The 15,859-nt window shown below is 49.6% G+C and overlaps 1 protein-coding gene across 1 annotated transcript in view; it reads right to left on the bottom strand.

The window, feature by feature from the left end:
- LOC123069192 (probable RNA-dependent RNA polymerase 3) overlaps positions 1-4,360 on the bottom strand; it is a 30,564-nt gene extending 26,204 nt beyond the window's left edge. Inside the window, exons 1-4 of the mRNA XM_044491977.1 lie at positions 3,946-4,360; positions 2,628-3,081; positions 2,395-2,530; positions 1,605-1,691 (exon numbers count right to left, since the gene is read on the bottom strand). Of these exons, the coding sequence (XP_044347912.1) occupies positions 1,605-1,691; positions 2,395-2,530; positions 2,628-3,081; positions 3,946-4,339 (1,071 nt within the window). The 5' untranslated portion in view covers positions 4,340-4,360. The remainder of the gene's footprint in view (positions 1-1,604; positions 1,692-2,394; positions 2,531-2,627; positions 3,082-3,945) is intronic.
- Between the last annotated feature and the right edge of the window lie 11,499 nt (positions 4,361-15,859).

The raw sequence follows: 15,859 nt of genomic DNA, 5'->3' as shown, positions 1-15,859 counted from the left end.
GGAAAGGAGAAAGGGGCAGCCCAAGGTGGCTGCGCCACTTCCCCCTCCCCTAGTCCTATTAGGACTAGGAGAAGGTGGCCGGCCCCCCTCTCTCCCTTCCCCTCCAAGGAATCCTAGTTGGACTAGGATTGGGGGGAGGAATCCTACTCCCTCTGGGAGTAGGACTCTCCTGCGCCTCCCCTCCTTGGCCGGCCAGCCCTCCCCCTTGGCTCCTTTATATACGGAGGCAGGGGGCACCTCAAGACACACAAGTTGATCCACGTGATCTATTCCTTAGCCGTGTGCGGTGCCCCCTGCCACCATATACCTCGATAATACTGTAGCGGAGTTTAGGCGAAGCCCTGCTGCTGTAGTACATCAAGATCGTCACCACGCCGTCGTGCTGACGGAACTCTTCCCCGACACTTTGCTGGATCGGAGTCCGGGGATCGTCATCGAGCTGAACGTGTGCTCGAACTCGGAGGTGCCGTAGTTTCGGTGCTTGATCGGTTGGATCGTGAAGACGTACGACTACTTCCTCCACGTCGTGTCATCGCTTCCGCGGTCGGTCTGTGTTGGGTACGTAGACAATACTCTCCCCCTCGTTGCTATGCATCACATGATCTTGCGTGTGCGTAGGAAATTTTTTGAAATTACTACGTTCCCCAACACCCCCACCGCCGGCCGGCGCCAGGAGGAGCGGGCGGGGCCCCGATCGGCGCGCCCGGCCATGCCCCAGGCCAGCACACGGCGGCGGCGGAGAGCCCTACCGGCCAAGGCCACACCTTGGGGGGGCGGCACCCGAGCCGGGCTCCGGGGCGCCGAGGGGGCCGGCGGCGGCGCCCGCCTGCCGGGAGCAGAGCCCCTCACGTGGGGGGCTGAGCTAGCCAGCCGGTGGGGCAGGACGGGCCGGCGGGAGGAGCGGGGGGTGGAGGGAGCCGGGGGAGAGGGGGGAGGGGGAACGGCGCGTCCTCCACGCAGTCAGCCCACCGGAAGGGAGCCGCCGGGGCGACCGGCGCGGAGGACGGCAGCGGGGCCGCGGCCGGAGAGGCCGGCGGGGAGGGGGCGGGGAGGGGCGCCGGCGGCGCGGAGGCAGAGGCGGCGGAGGGCCCGCGATCAAACAAGAGGTTATAAGTTGTAGAAAACAAATAAGAACGAAGTCATTGTAATGATGGTGTCCACTGGACAGTCACAACAATCAGGACTTATCTACTGCAATTCAAGGCAAGCTGCACTTGCCTTTATCATATAGGTAACTAACTAACTACAGATATTCTCCATATAATATTCCAACATTAGAGAAAAAAATACATTCAAACTTGGCCTACGATGAATACTGAATGTTGACCATTCAACATTCAGCTATAAAATTAATCAACAAGAGTATGGATACCAGTACACAGTTTCCATATATCGCGGAGTGGCATGCCATATCCATGTTAAAGAATACATCACGGCAATGAAATTCAATAGGAAATGTTTGCAGGTACATAGTTTGGGTATATTTGGTGTAGTACATGGGCAGTGGGGCACCAACGAAATATTCCACTAGGAGATATGAAAAGATCAGAGGAAAGAGTAAATATGAAAATTTCCACGACAGGAAGACTAAGGAACTTTTAAACCTTAAAGATGGTAACCACGGAGCCATCTGCTATCTCCAAACAGCAATGATACACTCTTGCCTTACTTGAATCCCCCCAGTCAAGGTTCTGCAAGTATCAGTTGAACAACAATTCCATAAGACAAGTGCAGGTACTATACTGAAAACAAAAAACATACAACAACAACAAAGCCTTTAGTCCCAAACAAGTTGGGGTAGGCAAATATACTTGACTTATCTGAACAGGGACGACAAATTTCACATTCAGATAGTAAACAACACTGGGGTATACATATACTACTAGTTGAATCTACAGCAAGTTGCGGGACATGCATAATAGCTTGCAGATAGGAACATTATTCAAGCTGTGACAAGGGTTATAATTATACTGTTGATTTATTTTGTTTCCCTAGAAATTTCATAAAATTGTGTTTTCATGAAACAGAGATATATTTGGTAAGCAAAGCGTACTTTCCTCGAAACTTGGGAAGAAAATACCTGGTGCGGTAGTGCAAAGTGAAAACTTGTGATCCTAATATCAGTTCTTCATATAGAGATGACAGCTTGGTACTAGCAGTAGTTAGTGATCCTATTCTTGGGTATCAAGTAAATTAACCAAACAATACTAGTATTTGACAAAATTAAATATGTGGAACATCATGGGAAGAAAATCCTACAAATGTCTATGTTCCAGATTATGAACTTGAAACCTGAGAAATCATAAGCTACTAAAAAGTATTATATGTTGGCTGCAGCCATGAGCAAATATAACAGATAGTAATGAACAAGAGCAAGTTCAAATATAGTACAACCTTCCTTCTATCTGATTCGGCTACAAACTTGTGACCAAATCTGTGCCAAATTTCTGGTTCAGAATCTTTCATTGAAAGTGAAGGCAGTGACCTAATATAATCTTCTCGTAATTCACACACATCTTCTGTCTTGTTGCTATAAAAGAAAGGCAGGACAGGTTAGCAAAAATATAACACAGACCCAGAACATAATTTGCAAAAGCTGGAAGCAGGAAGGACTAAACGAGATTTACCGGCCAAGGTACACATATATCAAGAAAACCTTGTCGAACTCTAGCTCCCCAAGCGCCATCATGGTCATGTGCAGGTTCGCTGTTGCCTTTGATGTGTTTGCATTGACAAGAGGGTCTGCTGGCATCATGTGCACCGGTGTTGGCGGTGTAGCGAGTTCAGCCCCTACGGTTCTCGGTAGGCCTCCCAGTGCCAACTGATGCAGAGATTTTACAATGTTCCTCACAGGGCTTGGGGAGGACACCGTTGTTGTAGGCGAAGCAATGGCATGCCGGACCAGGCTCTCAGTCCCCACCTGATGCTGCAACCCAGACACAGGGCCATGGCCAGGGCTTCCTGGCAGCTGCAAACTGTAATGCGTCGATCGGGCAGGGCTCCCGGCATTGATCGTGGCATGGATTGGGAGATCCAAGGAAATGTGAATGTGATGATTCACCGTCCCCAATACAGCATCACCTGCTTGATCATGAATTCAGACGATTAGAAAGAAAGAAAATTAACTTGAATGTGATGTTCGGGGAGAAGTGTAAATTGGCATGTGAGGTACTAGTACTCTCTTAACAAATAGCCACACCACACACACGGATCAAGGAGGAACATCATGCTCCGAAATCACATAACTTTCTGTAGGGCTTGACAGACAAAGAGGAACAACAAGGAACATCATGCTTGAACTGAACTGGAATCCTCGGTTACAGCTGAAGTAAAAGATGAAGGAGACGCGCGCTACCACGCGACGCTAATACAAACGGAATCTCACCCGGCCCTCCCTCTTCTGCGCTGTACTCACCAACTGCTTCTCTGCACCCCCTCCCTCCTTCCTCGCCCTCACAACTGCCAAGAGCTCGGCGCCGCCGGCTACCCTAACCCCGCCGCCACAGCCACAGCCACACCCCGCTAACCTAATGTTCAGCACACCCCCGCCTCCCCTCTACAACCGGGCCTATCTTCTGCCGGATGACGAATGGATTCCCTACTCCATCTTCAATAGTCTTTCTTTTGCCAAACAAAAAGCTCAAACCTTCCCCGAATCGCCGTAGTGAGAACTACTGCTCCAGTTAGTACAAAACTAAAATAAATGTACTAGTCCTTCCTCGTCTCCGTCTGCTTCTGCTTACTCCTTTACTCCTCTCAGCCTATTTCTATCCAAATCGATCGACTCCCGAAATCGAGCGACCCGTTCTTGAAAGAAGAAGAAAAATAGCAATGCCTTGCACCGGTAGTCCTACTCGTACTAACCCAGTTCTTGATTATGCAAATAAAAATCAATCATCCAATCCAACACACAAGCAGAGGAAGAGAGAGAGGCAGTGTTCGCACCTCCTCGCTGTGACGGCACGGAGCCGCCGGCGGCGGCGCGCTCCTCTGAGTCGTGCTTCATCACCCACTGGATGTAGGCGGACAGATTCTGCACCGGCTGCCTGGACCGCCCGATCCTCTGCAGCACCCGCACGGCCGCCGCCTCGCCGAGCTCCGCGAGCCGGCGCTGCGCCAGAGGGTCCGCTCGCTGGTCGTGCCGCCTCTCGAGCTGCGCCAGCTCCAACTCCACCGCCGCCGGGAGTTGGCAAGCGCGCATCTCCGTCGAGCCTAGGGCGCTCATCAAGGTTCCTTCGGGGCGTCGGAGATTTGAGTTTGAGTCGCTGGTGTGGATGGATGGATAGGAGCTCCTTCTTATGGAAGGAAGAAGAACATAGGAGGCAGCCTGCTTCTGCATGGCAGGGGAGCCTACTAATATGTCTTTACTCCGGCACCGTGCCAAGCAAAAAGGCTACTACCAGCCTACGAGTACCTGCTGCCATGACTTGTCACTTCAGTAGAGACAGCTCGGTTCTTGCACTAGTATGAACGGGATCAGTCTTCTTTGGACTTGGTCGGACTGAGATCCTGTGCCTCGCTGTAGTCAAGTCACCGCGCGCCTTGCCCCCTACCATCCAGCGTCCATGTTGATCCTACGGCCAGCAGCAACTCACAGTCAAAATACCCACCTGTACACAGAACAGCAATAACTGGCAGGGGAAACAGCAATAACTGGCAGGGGAAACAGAGGAAACAGAGGCACTTCATGCAAAGAACAGAGCAGAACATAAATTCAGTTAACACGCAGTTCAGTCTATCAAAACAGCAAGAGTTTGACAAAACAACAGTCTTACAAGGCTGTAAACAACGTAACAAAATACAGTTTAATTTAGCAAGCAAAAACACTTCGGTTCAGCTTAGGAAACATCAAGCAAAAAGGAAAACCCAAGCCATTTTAAATACAAGGACATTCAGTTAAGAGGTTCCATTGCGTGCTTCTCTAGTCCATCTTTTTAAGAAATAATGTGATGGCAATACTTTTATATTCATCAAATCAAGCACTTTGAGACCATGTCCACACAATATTCCCGTCCTATTGAACATTTCACAACTACATGAAGCTGTTTGGGTCAGAGGATCACCAATCACTACGCGCTCCTCTTCGAATTTTAAATCACCATACAAACTCCCAATAGCAACTGCAAATTTGTTATGCCCATCCAATGATCTAGTGCATGCAGCCATGGATCTTTCATATTCACTTTGGAAAGCTTCAAAAATAACTGGAGTGTACTCTTTGCTTGCTAGCACCAACATAGCTGTGTGCATCTTGATTCTTGGCAATTTCTTCCTTGCATCAAATTCAGATTGCAATTCCTTTCTTATTTTTACTTCCACTGTCCTCTCAAAATGCATCAAGAACCGAATAATATGGAAATCTGATTTCAAATGGTTTTTCAATGAATTGTTGAAGCTTTCACTAAGTTGTGTACTTCTCACTCCCAAACTAAACACATCTCTCATATAATATTCAGCCCATTTTTCTTTCAACTTGTAGATACTATCTAACCAAGTTTGCTTGTGCACTTTATGCCTCATATTGTCAAATGCTTCCTGAAATTCTGTTTTGTCCTCATAGCCATACATACATTCACTAAAATCGGTGAGAATATGAGACTCCTCATCTTCATCCTCATCTTCATCTTTCCCATCATCTTCATCTTTCCCATCATCTTTATCTTTCCCTTCATCTTTCTCTTTCCCTTCATCTTTTTCTTCACCCTTCAATGGTGATAAATGCTTGACAGCATTTTGCATTATATGAAAGGTGCACAATCCATGATATGATTCCGTGAAGACTTTTCCTATAGCTTTTCCCATTGCTGCATCTTGATCCATATAAATAGTTCTAGGTTGCTTCCCATTATGTGCAGCTAGAAAAGTCTCAAAAAGCCATGTAAATGAGTCACATGTTTCATCAAATAGCAATGCAGCACCAAAAATGGTGGTTTCTCTAAACTGATTGAGTCCAAGAAAAACACCAAATGGCCTATATTCTTTGTTTGTGCCAAAAGTGGTATCGAATGTGACAACATCGCCAAAGTGTGCATAGTCAAGAACCATTTTAGCATCAGCCCAGAATATGTTGGTTATATGCTCCTCGCAGTCCAACTGCAAAGCATATTGGAAAGATGGGTTCTCAATGATTTTGTCATGGAAGTACTTCAACATACTACCAGCCTGTCCAAAAGCCAACTCTCTCTGCCGCTTGCTTCGCAAATGATTCTTTTGGTCAACACAAGTGTAGCCGAGGTTAAGTGGTCCACCAACTTGACGACAAGCAAGCTCATGTGCAGCTTTTGGCATGATTCCAGAGTCATCAGCGGCTTCTATTTCAAAAGCTTGTACTTCGGAAATCTTCCTTTGTGATGCCATCAAGTGACAAGTTTGTGGCAATTGGAGGTAATGATTGTGTTCTAGCACAATATCTGTGACTTCATAATTTTCCCCCACTCGATCCAATGTTATAGTCATCCGGGCTTTGCAATCTGTTCTTGTTTCAGCTCTAATACGCTTTGGCACATGATCCAGTGTTACCCCTTTTTTGCTAAGACCCTCATTGGAACAAACAAATCTGCATGAAGTCACTTCACCATCAAACTTGCTTACATGCTTGTTTCTCTTCCTCACATCAAACCCTGCACGGCCACCATATGCAACCCAAAACACCCAAGCTTCATCTACATTTCTGAACCTCATACCAACTTGAGGTATTCCCTTATCAATTTCACCCATTGCACAACACTTGCAAATGCACAACACTCACAACACTAAAATCTTGTCAAATTGCACAACTCCGCAGCCCAATCAGCAACAATTCTGTTAAATGGGACAGTACACACATCAATTTCACCCAGCACATAAAAAAATCAGCTAAATAGCAAAGACGACTACCTGTTTGAGTGGGCCTGGAGCTCAATGGCCACTGCAGGGGAGCCGCGGGAATGGATGGAGGGAGCCGTTGGAGCCCGTCGGAGGGGGGAGGGGGTGGAGGAGCCTGAGTGACGACGGAGGAACCTGTCGACGCCGTTTTCTTCAGTGGCCGCGGCTGGAGCTCGATCCACTCTATTTCCTGCGGCGGCGGGGCGGAGAGATGGCGACGGGAGCGGGGGCGGGCCAGAAAGAGGGTGGCGGGGCCGAGAGCGGAGGCGGCGGGCGCGGCGGGAGAGCGGAGGCGGCGGACGCAGCGGCCGAGCGGCAGCGGCGGCGGCGGCCGATGCACCAGCCCGCGTAGATTTCCCCTGCCCGCGTGAATGTGTCCGGCAGCCGGCGTAGTTTTCCCTTGTATTGAGTCGCTTTGACTGGATGTGAAATGCTGCCAGCTGTAGGATTGATTTGGACGATGGATGTAGGGGGGCAAGGCACTCCGTGACCCGCCTCTGGCGAGGCCCTGGATCTCGGTCCGACTTGGTCACTTGGAAATCTGACCATCCAAAAAAACAGTGGACAGTCAGCAAAGGAAATGTGCTCCGAAACAGGTCACGTGTCTAAGGCCAACTCCACCGACCCCAAACGGACGTCCGTTTTTACCAGATTATGTCCGTTTAGGTAGGGCAATGGGATCGTGTCCAGGCCTGTCCTGGGATGCGGTGGTCGTGCGCCCAGCGCGCGGCCGCATCCGTTTGCCCCATCTCGTCCGCCAGGGCCTAAAAATGCCCATATTTTCATATCAAAACAAGTTTGCATGTCCAGATATTAATTGTTTGAAAATTAAAATAGTTTTACAACCCAATCGAAGTTGTCTCTAATAAAAATAGTTTTACAACCAAATCAAAATTGTCTTGAATGAACATAAAATGAACCAATACATCTATTGGTTGCCAATATGATCCCACACGTGCTCAACCAAGTCATTTTGAAGATCCAAATGAGTGCCAATCACGCAGCTCACAATGAAACTAGACAAACTGATCAAACGTGGCCGGTTCTTGGTGCAGGGGCTCAACATTGTCACCTTGAAAATCAAATCCTTGGTCAAAGATACTGTCATCACGCTCGTCATCGACGATCATGTTGTGCATGATCACACAAGCAGTCATCACCTCCCAAAGCTTCCTTTCATCCCATGACAGTGCAGGGTATCGAACGATACCCCATCGGGATTGAAGCACACCAAAAGCACGTTCCATATCCTTTCTAGCACTCTCTTGCATTTGGGCAAATCTCTTTCTCTTCTCACCTTGGGGCTTCGAGATTGTCTTCACAAAAGTTGACCACTGATGATATATACCATCAACTATATACCGTCTACTGGCCGCTCTGGAGCACTCGTCGGAAGCTGTCGTGGCCGCCGTGGTAGGTCGCCTGCGGGCGTGTCCCCTCTGCCGCTGTCTACGACGACGACGGCCAAACCTCCTCCGATCGACGGCCTAAACTACGGCGAAAGCGCGGGCATGGTGGCGGCCATGTCGAGGCGTGGTTGGCTATGGACGGCCGGGGGCTGCGTGGAGAAGGCGGCCGGAGAATAGTGCGGCGCCGTCGGCGGGGCGGGGCGGGGGAGGGGGATGGAGGCGTTGGAATCGAATGGGACTACTTGTGTCCCCGACAGGCGGGCCACGGGGGGACAAGGGCGTGTGGCGAGCCCGTCCGCTCAATGTCCGTTTCACCCCAAACTCGGCACAAGTTTGGGCCGGAGATGGGTCGAAAAAGGACGGATACCAGACATTTGTCCGTTTGAAGCCGCGCGTTGGGCCGCGCGTCCGTTCTACCCCGAACGGACGCACCCGGACAAGATGGGATGTGGAGATGGCCCAATGCCTATCAAAATAACGTATTGTAGTGTCAAAAAACGCTACGGAGAGAGTATGAGACGCGGCGACCCATTTTGCCCGCGCGTGTCCCTTCAGGTCGCGGCGGATAGAAAAGATGGCCCAATGCACCAACCCAAACGGACGAGCGTCTATTTTTCGTCCACCTTCCGACCCATTCTCAGCTCAATTTTAAGTTTGATTTGTGTCGGTTCAAAGACGAGACGGCCACGCGCCGCGCGCCAACTACTCCACCTGGGCCGCCAGTGAGTAGCAAAGCCTCCATCATTTTCCTCCACTTCTCAAATATCCTTCCGCCCGCGCGTGCTCCCGACCGCTCACCATGGACGACAACCTTGATGCCTTTGATGTGTTTGCATTGACAAGAGGATCTGCTGGCATCATGCACACCGGTGTTAGCGGTGTGTCGAGTTCAGCCCCTACGGTTCTCGGTAGGCCTCCTAGTGCCAACTGATGCATAGATTTTAGGATGTTCCTCACAGGGCTTGGGGAGGATACCGTTGTTGTAGGCGAAGCAATGGCATGCCGGATCGGGCTCTCAGTCCCCACCTTATGCTGCAACCCAGACACAGGGCCATGGCCAGGGCTTCCCGGCAGCTGCAAAGTGTAAGCAGGGCTCCTGGCATCGATCGTGGCATGAGCTGGGAGATCCAAGGAAATGTGAATGTGATGATTCACTGTCCCTAATACGGCATCACCTGCTGGATCGTAAATTCGGACGATTAGAAAGAAAGAAAATTAACTAGAATGTGATGTTCGGGGAGAAGTGTAAATTGGCAACGTGAGATGATCTCTTAATAATAGCCACACCACACACAAGGATCAAATGAACAAGCTCCAAAATCACATAGGAGTAACTTTCTTTAGGGCTTGACAAAGAGGAACAAGAAGGAACATCATGCTTGAACTTGTATGAACGCTCGGTTACAACTCGGATAATAAAAGATGAAGGAGACCTAGGTCCTGGGCAACCACGCTACGCTATGCCAACGGAATCTCACCCAACCCTCTCCGCCGCTTCCCCTCTCTCTTCTGCGCACACGGGCCTCTCTGCACCCCCTCCCTCCCTCCTCGTCCTCACACCTGCCAAGAGCTCGGCGCCGCTGGCCACCTCGGCTCAGCATGTATCGCATCTATGAGGTTCAGCCTTTTCAGGGGGCTTTCCGCAAAATGAACGCAACTGCAAAATCTCTCACAGACACGTTTTCACGCTGCAGCCGTCACCTCCGTCGAGCGCGTCGCCCGCCGAGAATGAAGAGAAGTGACGGATTGGGCGCGAGGGCAGCCTGCTTGGGCAGAGCGAGCTTTGCCGCAGCGCCGGTCGCTGGCCCGCAAGGGTGGCCCCACAACCCACATATATGAACAGAACCATAGCCATGCTTACAAACTAGACCTCGGTACAGAAAGTTCTCATCAATCCATCGAAATATCCACGATTAACAATATAGAATCGATCCAGTCATCAAAGATCAGAGATGTTCCATGGAATAGGGCAGGGATGCCGAGAGAAGAGGAGAGGAAGATCGTACTGAAGAGGACAGGGACGCAGAGAGAAGCCCACTTGAACAAACAAATTCAGTAAAACACATTTTTCCTCTGACAACAAAAAATGTAAGTTTAGCACGGAGAAATCCAAAAGCGCACCACAGCTGAAACCCAAATAGGCGGGACAACCACAAGCTTCCTAGGTACGAGACTCCTCTCTCATCACGCACGGATGGCGTCCTGCGAACGTGACGTGCGATGGCAGGTCTCCTTCGCCGCCGATCTCGTGACGCAGGCCCTCGGGTTCTCCGACGGGGAGATCGTCCTCCGACGATAGGCGCTGCGCCTCGTGCTCATGGACGAGCGAGGGGTCGTGGTTGATGCGCGATACCTTCGCGAGGGTGAATCCATCGATATAGGAGATATGGTTGCGTTCCCTTGTCATTTTGCCAGGATCCGGGACCGCGCGCCGGCGGCGTGCTCATCGTCGGGATCAGCGGCAGTGGGTGGGAGACAGACTGGTGCGGTGCACGGGAACGACACAGATCAGTACACGGGGGTGCGGCTGCACGACGACGCGGGCCCGACCTCACGCACCCCACCATCCATGGCGGATGCGCGACACGTGGGCACGCATCCCAACCTCCATTCGCAGCCAGGGGCGCGCTATGGGCGTATAAATTCCCCCCCCCCCCCCTCACCAAATCCTTGACCTAGACTCCGCCCTCGCTCACTTGTGGACGGCGGCTAAAAACCCTAGATCAAGATCTGGAGGCGATTGGGGGTGGTGGAGAGGCAAGGTAGGCGGAGACCACAGATCCTTCGCGGAAGTGGTGGCCTCGCCTCCCATGGCGACTGATGCAGGGTGTCGGGTACTCCGGAGAGCGGCGCCAAGGCGCTGATGCAGGCGGCATGGGGCGTGGCGCCGGACGCGGCGCGGGGAGGAATTCCGGCCGCGGATTCGGCCGTGATGGAGATAAGAGCAAGTTCTCCTGGAAGCGGACCGAGGGCGGCGACGACTGCACCATCTTTGCTTCGTCCGTGCCCGCTTCTGCTTCGAACGACAACTCGCGCTGGGAGGCTGCAGCGGCACCAAAGCGCCATGATCCTCAAGACGGAGCGTCTGGGTGGAGAAGAAGCTGGCGGCGGCGGCCTCTGAGGGCACGGGGAGCGGGCAGCAAACCTCGTCTCCGATTCGTCGCCCCCATGGGAAGCAGAATGTGAATCAGGTGCCTCCTACCAAAAATCCCCTCCCATGCCCCATTTGCAAATCGCATGAACACATTCCTGCTCGATGCCCCCAAGTTTTCTGCGAGCGTTGTAACAAGCTAGGGCATCTTGCATCAGCCTACGTAGCTTTTCTTCCTTGGGAGTGTATTGCTCCGATGTGTGCCTTTCAAGCTAAAGGGCAGGGGTTCTACTATATTCATGATTCCTGTACGGCTAGTCAGCTTAAGGAGAGATCGAACAACATTATAGTTACAATTGTTGAGGGAGAGACGTTGACCAGGCAGATGGAACTAGATCTGTCTAACTATTTGGCCACAGGTTGGCGTTGCTCGGCTCATGCCATTGGCCCTGGAGTATTTGTGGTGCAGTTTCCTAATCCTCGGGCCGTTTCTCAAATATGTTATGTGAAATCTGTTATTCTGAAGACAAGTGGTGCCACTATCCATGCTACCCCTTGGTCATCTGCAGTAGGATCGAAGGGGTTGATGGAGGTAGCCTGGGTGAAAATCAGCAATGTACCTTTGGACAAGAGAAGTGAGAGGAATCTTGCTTTTGTGGCCTCTTTGGTGGGTGTTCCCCTAGAGATAGATTCTGCAACTTTGCACCGCCCAGCTTCGGCTAGGGTGAAAATTGGATGTAGGAATGTGGATGTTATACCAAGGGTGGCCAAATCGGTCCTAGGGGGACACTTCTACGATTTCTTTTATGAGGTGGAGCAAGTTCTGGTGAGGGACCCGAACCGGATGAAAAAAGATGTAACAGTGTCTCCTAACCCAGATGGGAACAGTGGAAAAAATCAGATGCAGAAAATGACTACCGGAGCTAATATGGGCAGCTCTTCGACTGGGCTTGGAGGGAAATCTTCCTCCATTCCCCAGAGAGAAGTTCCTGACCCGATTTGGGAGTCACAAGAAAGCATTGAATCTGATGACTCGCTCCACACTTCACTTCTCATTGATACCATGGAACGTGAATTTACAGAGAAGGAAAAAGTAGTGGAGGTGGTTGGGCAACATGATTCTGCCTTAAAGGTGATCAGTGAATACAGGGTGGAGTCGCCTGAGATGAACATCGAGGTGATTTCTACCCCCCCCCCTCTTGTTACTGAAGAGAATCTTCGCTTCAGCTTGAGGAATGTGCAGAATAACTTGGAGCGAGTGGATGTCAAAGTTGCTGCTGCGGCAAAAAAGAGGGATCTGGAAGGTAAATCCCAAAACACTAACTCCTTTGAATCTCTGTTTGATCCTGAATTAATGCTTAGAGCTGTCAAAATGGGTGTAGACATACCTGATACTGATTTTGCTAGCATTGACATCCTTAGAGAACTGGAAAAAGCCAGAAACAAAGAATCCTTAGATGGGAAGGAGGATAACAATAATAAGAGGAATAGTACTCTGCTGTTAACTAATGGGAAGGGGGATCAGACACCTTTGGGTATGAGGTGGTGTGAGGAAAATGAAGTAGATGAGGAACCCTTTACTGTAGTTCGGTCTAGAAAGAAGAGAGAGAAGAGAACTAATGTTGCTATTTCTAGACCTGTAACTAGGAGTCAAAGGAATAGAAAAGTCCCTGATAAATATGGTAGCCCTACCCTGCCTCCTGGTAGGAATGCCAAACAGGGGAAAAAGCCAAATGTTATCAAATAAATGGCCTATTCTGGAATTGCAGAGGAGCAAGAAAGAAAGGGATGAGTGCCTGCTTCTCTGACACTATCAAAGATCATTCCCTAGATTTCATTTTCCTTCAAGAAACTATGAAAAAAAACTTCCCTCCTAAAAGCCTTAGGAAGATCGATCGTATGAATAACTTCGATTGGAATTGGGTGCCCTCGATTGGTAAAGCAGGTGGTATCCTGTGTGGTGTCAGGAAAGAAACCTTGGAAGTGATATCCTGGACCCCTGGTAGATTCTGTCTACAGGTGAACCTTTATGATGTCAAGCTCAAATGAACCTGGGCAATGATAACAGTTTATGGGGCGGCTCATGATGACAGTAAAGATGACTTTCTCATTGAGCTCGCTTTGATGTGCTCGCACACTCAGGTTCCTTACATTGTGGGAGGTGACTTTAATATCTTACGAGAGATTGGCGATAAGAATAAAACTATGAGTCGATCCCCTTATGTAGACAAGTTCAACTCCCTTATTAACTCCCTGTGCCTTAGGGAGATACACATGTACATGGACCAATAACCAAAAACACCCTACCTTAGAAAAACTGGACAGAGTTTTGATGAGTTTTGAATGGGAGGACTTATTCCCTCTGGTTACGGTACGTAAGTTGGTTAGAGATGTTTCTGATCATAACCCCCTTTTGCTTTCCTCGGGGGTGAAGAATCCTGACACCCCACGTCAGCGGGAGTTCAGGTTTGAACTCAGCTGGTTGAGAGATGAAAAATTCTATCCTACGGCCAAGAGAATTTGGGAATAGCCAGTTCGAGCCACATATCCTATTGATGTTCTAAACATCTAATTGAAACGGCTTAAAAAATATTTTAAAGGGTGGGGTTCCCACACTTCTGGTCATGTTAGGAAGAGGAAGAAGCACATTAAAACCGAACTGGAAGAGATTGAGCAGGAGGAAGAAGAGGGTCCCCTCGATCCGGAGTTGTATGAAAAGAAAATGTGCTTGCAAACTGAACTTAATGATATTCTGGTCAATGAAGAGTTGTTCTGGTTGCAACAATCTAATGAAAGATGGCTCCTAAAAGGTGATCTCACACTACTAGGGAAAAGGCTAGCAGCAGCACGGGTTTTAGGTGTATCAGTAGCGCGGGGTGGGGCGCTACTAATAAGGCGCTACAGCTAACGTATAGCAGTAGCGCGTTGTCACCGGCACTACTGCTACACAAGTGTAGCAGCAGCGCTCTTACTGGGAGCACACTACTGCTAGTAGCTCTAGTGCCCTTTGCAGCAACGCGCTACTGCTATAGAGGCGCTGCTGCTAACTTCTATACACTCGCTACTGCTAATTTAACAGGTTTTTTTGTTTTTTTTGGGCATATTTGTTTTGTATTTGAACAGACTTTATAGAAGAATCTTTAGCACGTAGAAATGTCATCATGATACACATACAAATGCCTGCGAGACCACGAATATAATCATAGCATACACATACAAATAGTCTCATCATAATCATCATCCAACACAAAGTGGTCTCTCGTCATCATCTCGAAAATAGCGATACAAGTCCTTGATTACTTGCAAATACATCGTCATCCATCTAAACAATGGTATACGCGAAAAGAGCTATCACTTTGAGTACATGAGTTCGTATCCCTCTCTCGCATTAGCGTGAACCTAAACTAACTACTGCCTGTCGCTCGGAAACCGGAAACCGACAACAGCTGGGCCTGACACTCCGGCCACTCATCGTATATATACTCCTGGCGTAGCACTTCTTCACCATCCATGATCTATGCACCTGCATCGTCACATGAGTAGATGATATGCAACATATATAGTTGAGCAACAGAAAGAGACAGACTTGACAAAAATAGAAACAACATATCATAAGCATAAATAACAAAGTTCATCATAACCAAAATGCCCTAACTAGAGTGATCTTCGCTAGTCGAGGAGGAGGACGGTTTAATTACATCACAAATAAAGTTTCACTGCGCATAACTCAAAGTTTTGTCATACAGAAAGTATGGACTAAACAGACACATTGTCATATATCGACAATCACTCCAACATGTCGTGCCATCCATCGAGGTTAAGGAGATAGTGTAACGCCCCGAGACCGATGTGCCAGGTGTCGTGCAGTTATTCGCTGTTGTTGCATTGTCATTGCTTGCGTGTCATGCATCTCATATCATGTCATCATGCGCATTTCATTTGCATACATGTTCGTCTCATGCATCCGAGCATTTTCCCCGTTGTCCGTTTTGCAATCCGGCGCTTCGTTCTCCTCCGGTGGTCATTTCTACCTTTCTTTCTTGTGTGGGGATTAAACATTTCCGGATTGGACCGAGACTTGTCATGCGGCCTTGGTTTACTACCGGTAGACCGCCTGTCAAGTTTCGTATCATTTGGACTTCGTTTGATACTCCAACGGTTAACCGAGGGACCGAAAAGGCCTCGTGTGTGTTGCAACCCAACACCCCCCAAATTTGGCCCAAAAACCCACCAAACTCTACTCCATGTCCTAGGGCGTTCGATCACGATCGTGTGGGCGAAAACCGCACCTCATTTGGACTCTCCTAGCTCCACTTATGCCTATTTATACCCCCTCCATTCGGATCTCTTCTTCCCCCGTCCGAAACCCTAGTTTTTTTTAAAAAAAAACTGAGATCTCCACCGACGGACGTGTCCGCCCCGGCCGGACAGCGTCCGCCGCCGCAGCCGCCCACTCGCCAGCCGCCACGTGGGCGAGGCCCACATCGCCGCCGTC

Source organism: Triticum aestivum, chromosome 3B, assembly GCF_018294505.1.
Source record: "Triticum aestivum cultivar Chinese Spring chromosome 3B, IWGSC CS RefSeq v2.1, whole genome shotgun sequence".
In the NCBI taxonomy this organism is placed as follows: domain Eukaryota; kingdom Viridiplantae; phylum Streptophyta; class Magnoliopsida; order Poales; family Poaceae; genus Triticum; species Triticum aestivum.
The sequence above is the reverse complement of the archived record's forward strand: the minus strand, read 5'-3'. Positions and strand labels throughout refer to the sequence as shown.